The sequence below is a fragment of the Engystomops pustulosus genome, chromosome 5 (genome assembly GCF_040894005.1).
Source record: "Engystomops pustulosus chromosome 5, aEngPut4.maternal, whole genome shotgun sequence".
Taxonomy (NCBI): Eukaryota; Metazoa; Chordata; class Amphibia; order Anura; family Leptodactylidae; genus Engystomops; species Engystomops pustulosus.
The window spans coordinates 82,268,992-82,281,310 of NC_092415.1; the positions used below are offsets into that span (position 1 = coordinate 82,268,992).

At 39.8% G+C, this 12,319-nt stretch overlaps 1 protein-coding gene across 1 annotated transcript in view; it reads right to left on the reverse strand.

Annotated features, from left to right (window-relative positions):
- DUSP22 (dual specificity phosphatase 22) overlaps positions 1–12,319 on the reverse strand; it is a 62,237-nt gene that overhangs the window by 13,145 nt on the left and 36,773 nt on the right. Inside the window, exon 4 of the mRNA XM_072152499.1 lies at positions 6,398–6,447. Within this exon, the coding sequence (XP_072008600.1) occupies positions 6,398–6,447 (50 nt within the window). The remainder of the gene's footprint in view (positions 1–6,397; positions 6,448–12,319) is intronic.

Consider the following 12,319-nt stretch of genomic DNA (forward strand, 5'->3'; position numbering starts at 1 on the left):
GAAAGAACAAAACACATTGGGTTTACATGAACAAGTGTTACCAATTAGGCGACCCTATGGTCACCCTACTGAACTCTATAGCGAGTAGGAACAACATAAAAGCTCAATTACACATGGAGGGGAAGAAAAGAAAAAGAAAAACAAGAGGGGCAAGAGAGAATTTGAAGAAAAAAGAAGGATTACAGAGGAGGGGGAGGGGTGCAGGAATTTATGATCACTTTTAATAGAATTTTTGATATTTTGCAAAATAGCAAAAAAAGTGGCATTTTAAACTTTGGGCACTATTTTCTGTTCCGGGGTTAAACGCCAGGAATAACAGTTAATATAATTTCATAGACCGAACATATCACTTCTAGAGAAAGGGGGCGATTTAAATTTTTACGGTTTTTTAAATGAATTTTTTAAAATTTTCCTTTAGTTTGTTTAGAAAAAAAAAAAAAAAACTTTACCAGACCCACTAGGGCAGGGGTCCCCAAACTACGGCACGCAGGCCACATGCGGCCCGCTGAGCGTTTCTATGCGGCCCCCGTCACATCGAACCGCGGACTTGGCAGTCGGGCAGGGGCCTCTGTCCGTCCGGTCCGGTCGCTCCTGCCAGTCACAATATAGTGCTCCATGCGGCCGGAATCGAGCACTATTACTGCAGGTGGAGCGATGTGCCCGGAAGACAACCCCGGCGCACATCGCTCTTTGAACCTGCATGCACGGCCACGTGATGACGTCATCACGCGGCTGCACACCTTTTCCTGTCCGACAGCTGCAAGAAGAAAGAAGATGTGGGAGCCAGAGGTGAGTATAGGATTTTTTAATTTTTTTAAATAGCAGTTAAAACATTGTGCTGGCTGGGGGCCCTAATATATGAAACAATTCACTATGGGAGCAGCATATGAAACAATGAATGGCGGGTGGGGGGGGGGCACATAAAATAACTAATGGTGGGGGGGGCATAAAATAACTAATGGTGGGTAGGGGGGCATATAAAATAACTAATGGTGGGTATGGGGCATATAAAATAACTAATGGTGGGTGGGGGGCACAGAAAATAACTAATGGTGGGTGGGGGGGGCACATAAAATAACTAATGGTGGAGGGGCATCATAGGAAATAATTAATGGTGGAGGGGCAGCATAGGAAATAATTAATTTTAAGGGACAGTCTAGTAATTAATAGGGGGGCAGCATAATTAATAATTAATTGACCCAATTAATTAATTAATTGGACCAATATATAAAATAGTTCACAAGGGGGTGCAGCATATTAAATAATTGATTGAGGGGGAGGGGCAGTGTATTACAGATGCGGTCACATGTACCGCTTTTTATCCGGCCCTCCAACGGTCAGAGAGACAATGGACAGCACCCTATGTAAAAAGTTTGGGGACCCCTGCCCTAGGGTATTTTAACCCTAGGTTGTCCGATTGACCTCGCAGGTGGCGGCCATCAAATCCAATATCGCAGAACCCAGGGATTTAAATGGTTAACACCTGCGATAGCTAATTACTATAATTAGTAATTAATCTGAATCTAATGTTAAATATACTAGATATATCTCAGGATAGGAAGAAGCCAGCAGCATGATACAGGTATGCTTGGAATTGTCATCAAAGGCTCTTTCCAGCTGTGCCAAACTATTTTTTATCAGCAACTTTACAGTTACACCTTAAAGTACCGTATTTACTCGAGTATAAGCCGAGGGTGGGAAATGCATTGGTAACAGCCTCTCAGTATATAGCCAGCAAGTCTCTTGTAGTATATAGCCTGCCAGCACCCTGTAATATATAGCCAGGCATCCCCCAGTAGTATATAGCCAGGCAGCCCCCAGTAGTATATAGCCAGGCAGCCCCCAGTAGTATATAGCCAGCCAGCCCCCAGTAGTATATAGCCAGCCAGCCCCCAGGAGTATATAGCCAGCCAGCCCCCAGGAGTATATAGCCAGCCAGCCCCCAGTAGTATACAGCCTGCAAGCCCCCAGTAGTATATAGCCAGCCCCATTAAGTATACAGCCAGCCCGCCCCCTTAAAGGGGTATTCTCATCTCGGCATTCACATTCAGTTTCATCAATCTGCTATACATAAACATTTCTTCAATTGGATGTTATTAAAAAGAAATGTTCCCATTTGAAGATAATTTCTCATAAACAGCCATGTTGTCCCTTAGAAACGAGATGGCTTCCTCGGTTACAGCCACCCCACACTCTGGCAGCGGTGGCCAGACATGAGCTATTGAGTCCTGCCTGACCTCAAGGATTCTGCAATCAATTACCACAAGACGGCTGTGGGACATACAGTAACACCCAGACATTTCATATACAAAAACTTTTTGTTTCTTTGTGCAATCCCTCCAGCAGAGGTGGTTGTATCCAGTGACAGAGTCTTGTTTCTAAGGGACCAAATGACTACATTTATGAGAAATTAACATTTTTTTAATAACATCTAATTGAAGAAATGTTTATATATGGCAGATTAATGAAACGGAATGTGAATTCCCAGATGAGAATAACCCTTTAAGTATACAGCCAGCCCGCATAAAAAAATTGTGGGTCCTCTTCTGTCTTCTCCGCTGTTACAGCCGGCAGAGACGCATCCATGCAATCTGCCGGCCGGCGCATACTATGACATCACCAACGGCCGCATCATAGAATGCGCCGCCGGCAGATCACATGGACGCGTCTCTGTCGGCTGTTACAGCAGAGAAGACAGAAGAGGACTTGTGCATCGGGAAGCCGCGACCGACGCCAAAGGGTGAGTATGGAAGGTTTTTTACTGACTCGTGTATAAGCCGAGGCGAGATTTTTCAGCACATTTTTTGTGCTGAAAAACTCGGCTTATACACAAGTATATACCATTTAGTGGTGATGATATGTCACCAGTAAGGTACCCTAAAGACTCTAAATAGAACCTTATACAAGTCTGTAAAGGTGTCTAAACAATTTTTCTAAGGGTCAACTGTGTTGCTGCATGTGTTAAAAAATGCCTGGGTATTGCCTTGGTTTTCTTTTAGATATCCAGTCTGACTTCTAAGGGTGCAGTCACATGTACCACTAGCACTGCATTTACAAATGCAGCACTAGCATACGGGGGCAGGCTTCGGTCTGATCACATATGCGTTTCTATGGAAAAGCAAGCGATTGGTAACCAGAACACAATGGGGCAAATTTACTTACCTGGTCCTGTCGCGATCCCCGATTCAGACGGTCCGATGCGATTCATGAAGATTGCGCGCCCGACTTCCTGCATCCAGCGCTTCCCAGTGGAGGTCCGCCGGAGTTCACCTTCTTCTTTCCGGTGCTTGTAAGTGCGTGTCTCGCTTGCAAGCCGGCGCCGATGCGCCAAATCCGATCGCCTGCGCCAAAATCCTGGGCCGATTTGCTGCAAAGTGGAAATCATCGGGAAACCCGACGAAAATGCACTCCGCGGACCCTTAGTAAATGAGCCCCAATGTCTTGCATTAAAACAATGCAAGACACTGGGTTCTGGTTACCAATCACTTGCGTTTCCATAGAAACACATATGCGATAGGGTCGAGGCCCACACGCGTGACAGCACCTTCAATCCATCCTTTGCATGGCCCCCAGCTCCACATAATTTCTTTCCCTAGCCACTCCTGAGGTAAGAGCTAGCATGTGTGGGGATTAGCAGTTGCATGTGTGGGGATTAGCAGTTACATGGAGCGGCATCCGTGCGGCGTTACGAGTCAGAGCGGCTGTGAGAGTGCGGGGAGCTCGATTCCATTTAAGAGCTCTCCCACCTCCTTGACTGGATATCCAGAAGAAAACCAAGGAAATTAAAATCATTTTTAGACAAATGCAGCAACACAGAGGAGCCATAAAAACCATAAAAAGGACATCTAACATCAGATTACTGATGGTATACTGTCCTCACATACATGCTTCTTACCTTTAGGGGTGGATGGCACAGTTTTTTCTAAATTGAAGGTCATCAGTATTCTCAAGAAATTAAGTTTACAAAAAGATATAAATGAGCCTGAGGTTACTGGTGACAGGTTCCCTTTAAGGGTTTATTGTTCCATACATGCAGTTACCTAGTTACATACATGCTCTGAACAGGTACCGTATATACCGGCGTATAAGACAACTTTTGAAGACAGAAAAATCTTCTGTCTTCTCTGGGGTCGTCTTATACGCCGGTAATCGTCTTATAAGGCGGGTACCGGTGCATGGAGAGGGCTCACGGGCTGAGCCCTCTCCATAACCGGTAAGTCTTTGCTGCATATTGCAGCAAAGGCTTACCGGTAACACCCGCGATCGGTGCTAGCACCGATCGCGGGTGTTTGCACAGCGATGGCTGCCGGCAGCCTCAAAAAGCTGCCGGCAGCCTCAAAAAGGCATCGGGGGGAAAATACTCACCCTCCGTTGGCCCCGATGTCCGCGCTGTGCTGTCTTCAGTCTTCCGCGCCGTCTTCTTTCTTCTGCTGGGCGCCGCCATGTCTTTCCCCGGGTCGGCGCCTAGTATGACGTCAGCAGCGGCGCGTCATACTAGGCGCCTGCCGGGGAAGATCAATGGCGGCGCCCGGCAGAAGAAAGAAGACGGCGCGGACATCGGGGTGAGTATATAAGTTTATTTATTTTTTTTTAATGCTGGGCTGGGCTGGGCTGTATACTACTGGGGGCTGGGCTGTATACTACTGGGGGCAGTGCTGTATACTACTGGGGGCTGTGCTGTATACTACTGGGGGCTGTGCTGTATACTACTGGGGGCAGTGCTGTATACTACTGGGGGCTGTGCTGTATACTACTGGGGGCTGTGCTGTATACTACTGTATGCGTTGGAAAAGGGGTAGTCTTATACGGCGAATATATCTTAAACTCTATATTTTAAACAGGAAAGTAGGGGGGTCGTCTTATACACCAGGTCGTCTTATACGCCGGAATATACGGTATATTTTTTTAAGACAAATATGTTTTTGTTCATGTGACATTTGGATTTTAAAAGATTGGGTTGATATGGGAACAATTATTAATAATAAAACTTCATTGTATACACCTTTGATAAATATTATAGTTGATCAATAAGCTGGGGGCTAAAGTTCATGAAATGATTAGCATCTACAGCTTCACCAGAGGTCTCAGTGAGCAGAAGTGGTCCACCTCCAATTCAGATGTCTTTAAAGGGGTTTTCCACTTTCAGCCAAAAATATTATATAGTTTGTATAAGGAAAAGTTATACAATTTGTATCAATTCGTCATGGATTTCTAGGTCTCTGCTTGCTGTCATTCTATAGAAAGCTTCATTGTTTATAGCCAGTGGATAGAAATCTATCAATGGTCATGCAATGTCACACAGGTGGATAAGCTGTTATTATCACATGGCTCTGATTACTTTCTGTGATAATAAGGCTCATGCACCTGCATGTCCATCACAAGACCATGGACAGATTTCTAGCCACTGGAAGTAAACGTAGAAGCTTTCTTTAGCAGGACAGCAAGCAGAAATCTAGAAAACCTAGAGGAATCTAGAAAATCTAGAGGAATGGATACAGAAAGTATATTGGAAAATTGAAGAACAGCAGTAATCATTACTGAATTAGAACAGTCCAAAGTGTCATTGTTCAAGCTGAAAATCACAACGCGGTACAAGGTTTTTCCCCATTCAACAAGAAATGTACATATGGGAGAATATATCCAAATCATAAATAGGACATTCCATGTACTTTATGCATCACAAATTACCAAGTGCACACTGGGTTCATTTTTGCATGCTGCAAGGGACTTCCCCTTTATATCACCTTTAACAATCTTGTTTCCACTTCTATGTTTACCAAATTTCCCCCTTTTTAGATTTAATTTTTATCTTTCTTACAGCATCTGTCTATAATAAAAGCGGTCAACATTGTTAAACAGTAAACCTCAATTAATACATTTTAATAAACTTGACTTCACTTTATGCTTGTGCTAAGAGTTTCAAATGAGGATTTATTCAGACACCACTCCTAAGCCTCTTTACTTTCAGCAACATCATTTTTAGCTATTGCTCCCTTCTCTTATGTCATTTTTTTTTATTGAAATGCAATCGAAATACTGTAATACTTTAGTTTAAATAAAGATTTATTTAAGCATATATTTAATGCACATTGTCAAAGCATACCAACATAAATCAGTCTACCTTCCTATCTATTACATTATTATCTATTAAAGTCACAGTACCTGATTAAATGGTGAATAAAGCACACTCAGTGGAACAGCCTTGAAGTTCATAAGTTGGTCTGAATAAATTATGACAACATATACTTGATGTAAAGCCAGAAAGTTCACAAACAGGAACACTACATTTCATGTACTTTAGACAGCACCCATTTACTGTCTTCTTGATTTTCTTTATAAAGTATTATGATTTAAATCAATAACATTGAAAAAAAAAATGCAAAAGGAAAGTACTTACAAATTTTGATTTGGTGAATCAGATGCTGGAATGCATAGATATTTCATGCCCTGTAGGAAAAAACACTATATGAAAATGTAATTTGCACTTAAATTATGTTTTATGTATTGGTTCTAGTTTTCAATTAGTGAAAATAAATTCTTGAAAATATAAGCGATACCTTCCTTTTAATTAGAAAGATACTCACTGAGCACAATCCAAACAAAAATGTTGTTGTCTGTTTAGGGTGTTGGTACCTGTGTGAAGAAATGGATGTACCATATATACTCAAGTATAAGCCAACCCGAGTATAAGCTAAGGTACCTAATTTTAACACAAAAACTGGGAAAACCTATTGACTCAAGTATAAACCGAGGGTGGGAAATGCATTGGTCACAGCCCCCAGTATATAGCCTGCCAGCCCCCTGTAGTATATAGCCAGCCAGCCCCCAGTAGTATATTGCCAGACAGCCCCCTAATATATAGCCCCCGTAGGTCCTCTTCTGCTTCCGATTCTCCTCGGGTCTTTTGTTCCTCTTCGGGTCTTCACGCTCGGCCGGCACACAGACTGACGTCAGCTGCTTGCTGATGTCATTGTTAGTGAGCCGCCAGCATTGCAAGAGGACCTGAAGAGGAGCGGAAAGACCCAAAGAGGAGCCGAAGGAACCGAGGAGGTCCCAGAGAATCAGAAGGAGAAGAGGACCTATGGGGGACATCAGAAAGGTGAGTACATTGCAATATATCGCAGATAAATTGCGATATGGAAATTTTAGCGAATATTATTTCTTCTAGGCTTAAAAAGGTGATCTTCATTCATGGATTTATTCCATCTATGGGAATGGGGCTTAATCTCCATAGGTTGTTTTCAGATATACAGTTGGGGGAGAAAGGTAGCAGCTCCATCCTGTCTTTAGACGCAGTTAAAGCGTTTGACAGGGTGGAGTGGCATTACCTCTGGAAGGTCCTGGGAAGATTTGGGCTTGGCAATGAGTTTATCAGATGGCTAAAGATCATTCCCCTATAACACTAATTGGCGTCAATGGTTGGTATTCCGAGCCTTTCCATCTACACAGAGGTACCCTCTTCTCTGTCGCCTCTCCCCACTCTTATTTGCCCTATTTGTGGAGCCTTTGGCCATTACAATTCGTGAATCGGATTGGATCAGGGGCGGGGAGGGTATAATATGTTTCATTGGAAAATTTGGATTACAACTATGTACTTTATATTTTTGTAAGAGATGGTCGTGATCTTTGAATTGTCTATTGCTTGTAAAAAAATTTTGTCATCAATAAAGCTTTAAAAAAAAAATATGAATAGGAGTTGGTGATACCACATTAAGGATTGATAATTTGGGTGAAAGACTGAACAATGACTGCTTGGGCAAGCTAGAAAAAGCGTATTCATGCTTTTGTGCATTGCCATCAAATATAAAGTTTACAGTATCCTGGACTCCTAAGGCTATATAGAGAATATTCATAGCAAAATATGTCCATATGGGGGGCACTTTTTTACATAAAAAAAATGTATTAATTTGAAATAATTAGTCAGTCCTTGGCTGTGCGGATGCATGGACTCCTGTATAATAGATGTGGATTCCAGAACCCCCTATAGTGCTATATTTTTTCTCATTTTTATTATATACTATACCAGTTTTCCAATTTGTGGTTTCAGTTTTTTTGACCAAGAGTAGCTGCAGGTACCACATCACCCAAAATCAATTATGTTGCAGACTCATAGCAGCGAAGACCAATCACCTTTGTGGAGTTTCAGTGAAGGAAATAATTATTTGATTCCTGGCTAAACCTGAAAGTTTGCCCACTGACAAAGACAAAATACATGAACAGACTATATTTTTAAGGGTAGGTTAATTTTAACATTGAGAGATAGAAGATCAAAAAAAAAAATCCAGAAAATCACATTGTATAAATTATATACATTTATTTGAATTTTCTTAGAGAAATAAGTATTTTATCCCCTACCAACCATTAAGAGTTCTGGCTCCTACAGACCATTTATATGATTCCTAATTTACTTGTTACCATTAGACAACATATTATGTTGTCACTTGTATAAAAGTCTCCTGTCCACAGACTAAATTAATCAGTCAGACTTCAATCTCTATAACATGGGCAAGACCAAAGAGCTGTCTAAGGATGTCAGGGACAAGATCATTGACCTGCACATTAACATCGGTCTGGGGCACCATGAAAAATTTTACCTTGTAGGGTGTCCTTGATCATGAGGAAGCTGAGAGATCAACCCAAAACTACACAGAGGGAATTGTTTAATGATCTCAAAAGCAACTGGGACCACAGTCAACAAGAAAACCATTGGTAACACATTACGCAGTAATGGTTTAAAATTCTGCAATGTCCGCAAAGTCCCCCTGCTCTGCCACTCACCGTGTTTGGAGGAAGACATATGCTGCCTATGAACCAAAGAACACTGTCCCCACTGTCAAGCATGAAAACATTATGTTAATGTTCCTCTGCTAAGGGCACAGAACTTCTTCACTACATCAATGGGAGAATGGATGGAGCCATGTACACCAAAATCCTTAGTGGCTCAACTAGTCTGCAGAACTTTATCCCATAGAAATCTTATGGAGGGAGCTGAGTCTCAAAAGCTTAATGATTGAAATCATTTCAACGAGTAGTGAACCAAAATTCCTCCTGACATGTGTGCAAACCTAATCAATAACTACAAAAAAAATGTCCTACTGCTGTGCTTGCCAACAAGGGGTTTGCCAGAGAGATCAAATACTTATCACAGCAAAATGCAAATACATTTCTAGAATTTATACAATTAGATTTTCTGTATTTTATTTCTGATATTCTATATCTCAATGTTAACTTAACTTACCCTTAAAATTACAGTGTTCATGTCTTACTTACAAAATCAGCCAGGGAACACAATTATTTCCTTCACTGTATATGCACAAAAACCAAGTGGGACCCAGGTCAGCACCCAATTTGGGGTCTGGTTCCCCTTTTTGATCTAGTAATACGATATCACCTGAGGCGCCAACCTCTGCTTGTGTTTTTGTTGGTTTCTTGACATTTTTACTGGTCTTGAATACCCTTTACACAAAGCATAACAAGCTCATTTTGGCACTCCCCGCACACTGCTGTCCAACAAGAGGGATAAATGGAATTTCTCATTCACTTTAGTGGAAATGTAATGAGCATTTGGGGTTCCTTACTTTCTGTTTAATAGGATACAGGATTAAAAAGAACAGAATCTTCTGCTAGAAAAGATATTCCCCAGATAACATTCTGAACTATATAACTATATCACCATCTAAAAATCAAGCAAATTCAAAGTGACTTTTCAAGAACAGTGTTTGACCTTGAAACTACTGTATAATACAACCACTTTATATAAAGTTTATAAATAGGAAACTACTTTAAAACAAAGGCAGCTGTGTCATATGAAACTCGAAAGTTAAACGTCGAGAGAAGAAAAAGTAGCCTATGTGTATCATGCTGAGCTATAATGAGAGCTTTTGTTTCACATGAAAAACAGGTGTTTGTGACAGAAGAATCTGTTCAGCAGCTGTGAGGTTATCATTAGTAGTCCTGCACAAAGGCACCATCACGAAGATACAACATGGTCTTGCCATGCTCTTTAGGAAGAACTCTGCACAAGGTCTAATGCATTTCAAGATGCTCAAATAATAAAACTAAAAAACACACACACAGCTATACCATGTGGTAGAATTAAAGAAATGATTGATTAGAGCAACTAATGAATACATTTTTGCACTGCACACCAAAAATTTGCTACAGATTTCAACGAAACCCACACAATTTACCTAAGAGAAATTTACATATCGAGTCTCAATTTTAAGAGTTCATATGCTTAGAAGAAACAAAACAACACAATTTACATCAAAAATATACGTTTCACATGAAAAACTGTTATTATAACATTTGGACATGTTAGGACATGTAGAAGAACGTGTAGTTCTTAAGATACTCATCTTTGTTGTAAAGTCAGATTCACTCATGTATAACATTTGTAATAAAATACATACATGAAGATGCAATCTAGAATATTTGTTACCTATTCCTTATAAGGAATATTCACCATCAATGAGATATTTTACCTACAATCAAAATAAAATTCTACTGACATATTTAGATTAACATTATAATTTGAAGCCAGAACCTAAATATTGGTGCTATGAGCCTTCTCATTTATTTATGAAACAGGAAGGCAAAAGCAAACTACAGGCGGTCCCCTACTTAAGAACACTCGACTTACATACGACCCACTGGATATTGGAAATTTTTTGTACTTTAGTCCTAGGCTACAATAAACAACTGTAACAGTTATCAAATGTGTCTGTAATGAAGCTTTAGTGTTAATCCTGGTTCTTATGACAACCAAACATTTTTGAAATCCAATTGTCACAGAGACCAAAAAGTTCTGGCTGGGATTACAATGATAAAATATACAGTTCTGACTTACATACAAATTCAACTTAAGAACAAACCTACGGACCCTATCTTGTATGTAACCCGGGGACTGCCTGTAGAGCAATTACTTAATTCATGTTAGAAATAGATACCATCCAACCAGACAGCCCCCGGCGTTCCCCAAGTGCTAACTAAGTCACATATAGAGTGCCTTAAGTACATCAATATGTAGGGCGGCGAGTTAACAATTACAGACAAAAACTATAAACACAAGTGAATGACAACTCAACTATTGGAAGTGCTAAATTAGATATCTCAATTATTTTATTGATAACATATTTTATCTATCTATCTATATATCACAGTGTGGATGTGAACCTAATAATTTGGAAGGTGCAACAGGCTATAACAAAACACTTATATTTCATAATTCAGTAGGGATAATTACACTGTACAGCATACATTTATAAAATATATGTACAGAAAAATGAATTACCAATGAACACGCTATTACACATATACCGTAGCGTACATCCATTTCTCAAGTGGAGCTGAAAGCACCTGATTGTGGCAAATGAAAGCAATTCATTTCACCGACTCTCCATATGCCTTAATCATCTTCATTTTCTGTAGAAAACTGATTTTTTTTGTAGATATTTAACTCTCGCTTGTTTCACGTCTTGACAATCTGGAAATCCTACAACTTGTTCTATGTTTCAGGCTCTCACTGAATTGGTTTAACTGATTTTTGGTTTCAGGAGAAGCAAGAATTTCATCAAGTTTTGGTGGTTAGGATTGGATTATTGAGCAATTTTCATAGACAATAATAAACATTGTCACAGACATAAAATGGCCTTTTTCTGGAGATTGATTTACATGTATGTTTTTTTCCAAAGGGGTAATATAAAAACTGCAAATAAGGTTTTCCTCTTTTTATTTGTTCACTGTATGAAATGATACATTTATTCTCCAATTTCAAATGCATTTTAAGCCATGTCCAATGACCATAATATTAAAAAGAAATAATCATCCAATATAGTAAACACCACAACTAGAAAAATTTAAATGATTAAATCAAGTTTTTGCCCCTTTACTTGCTACAAAAATGTTTTTGAATCAAAAAAATTATAAAATCATAAAAAGTATGACTGGCCTTTTTTAATTTTACAGTTTTTGGTATAGAAATTAAATATTAAATATTAATTTGCCTAGTAGAAATAAAAATGAATGGCTTTTTAAATGCAGAAAGTAAAAGCAAAATCTAGATTGCTTTGGGGTGACCAAATTAAAAAAAGATTTTAGCTATTTCATTTTAAGGTGGGCGAGGTAAAAGCGTTTACCACATGGGTAAAATAAAAGTAAAAAGATTGTAGATCAAATTGTGTGTGGTGACCTCAAGTAGCTTGGAAAGTGCCTCTCCATTCTCGCTCCAGACTCTGGGACCTTGATTTTCAAATGAAATGCAAAATTTACTTTCATAAAAAAAAAACACCACTGCACCAACAGTCCAGTTCTTTTTCTC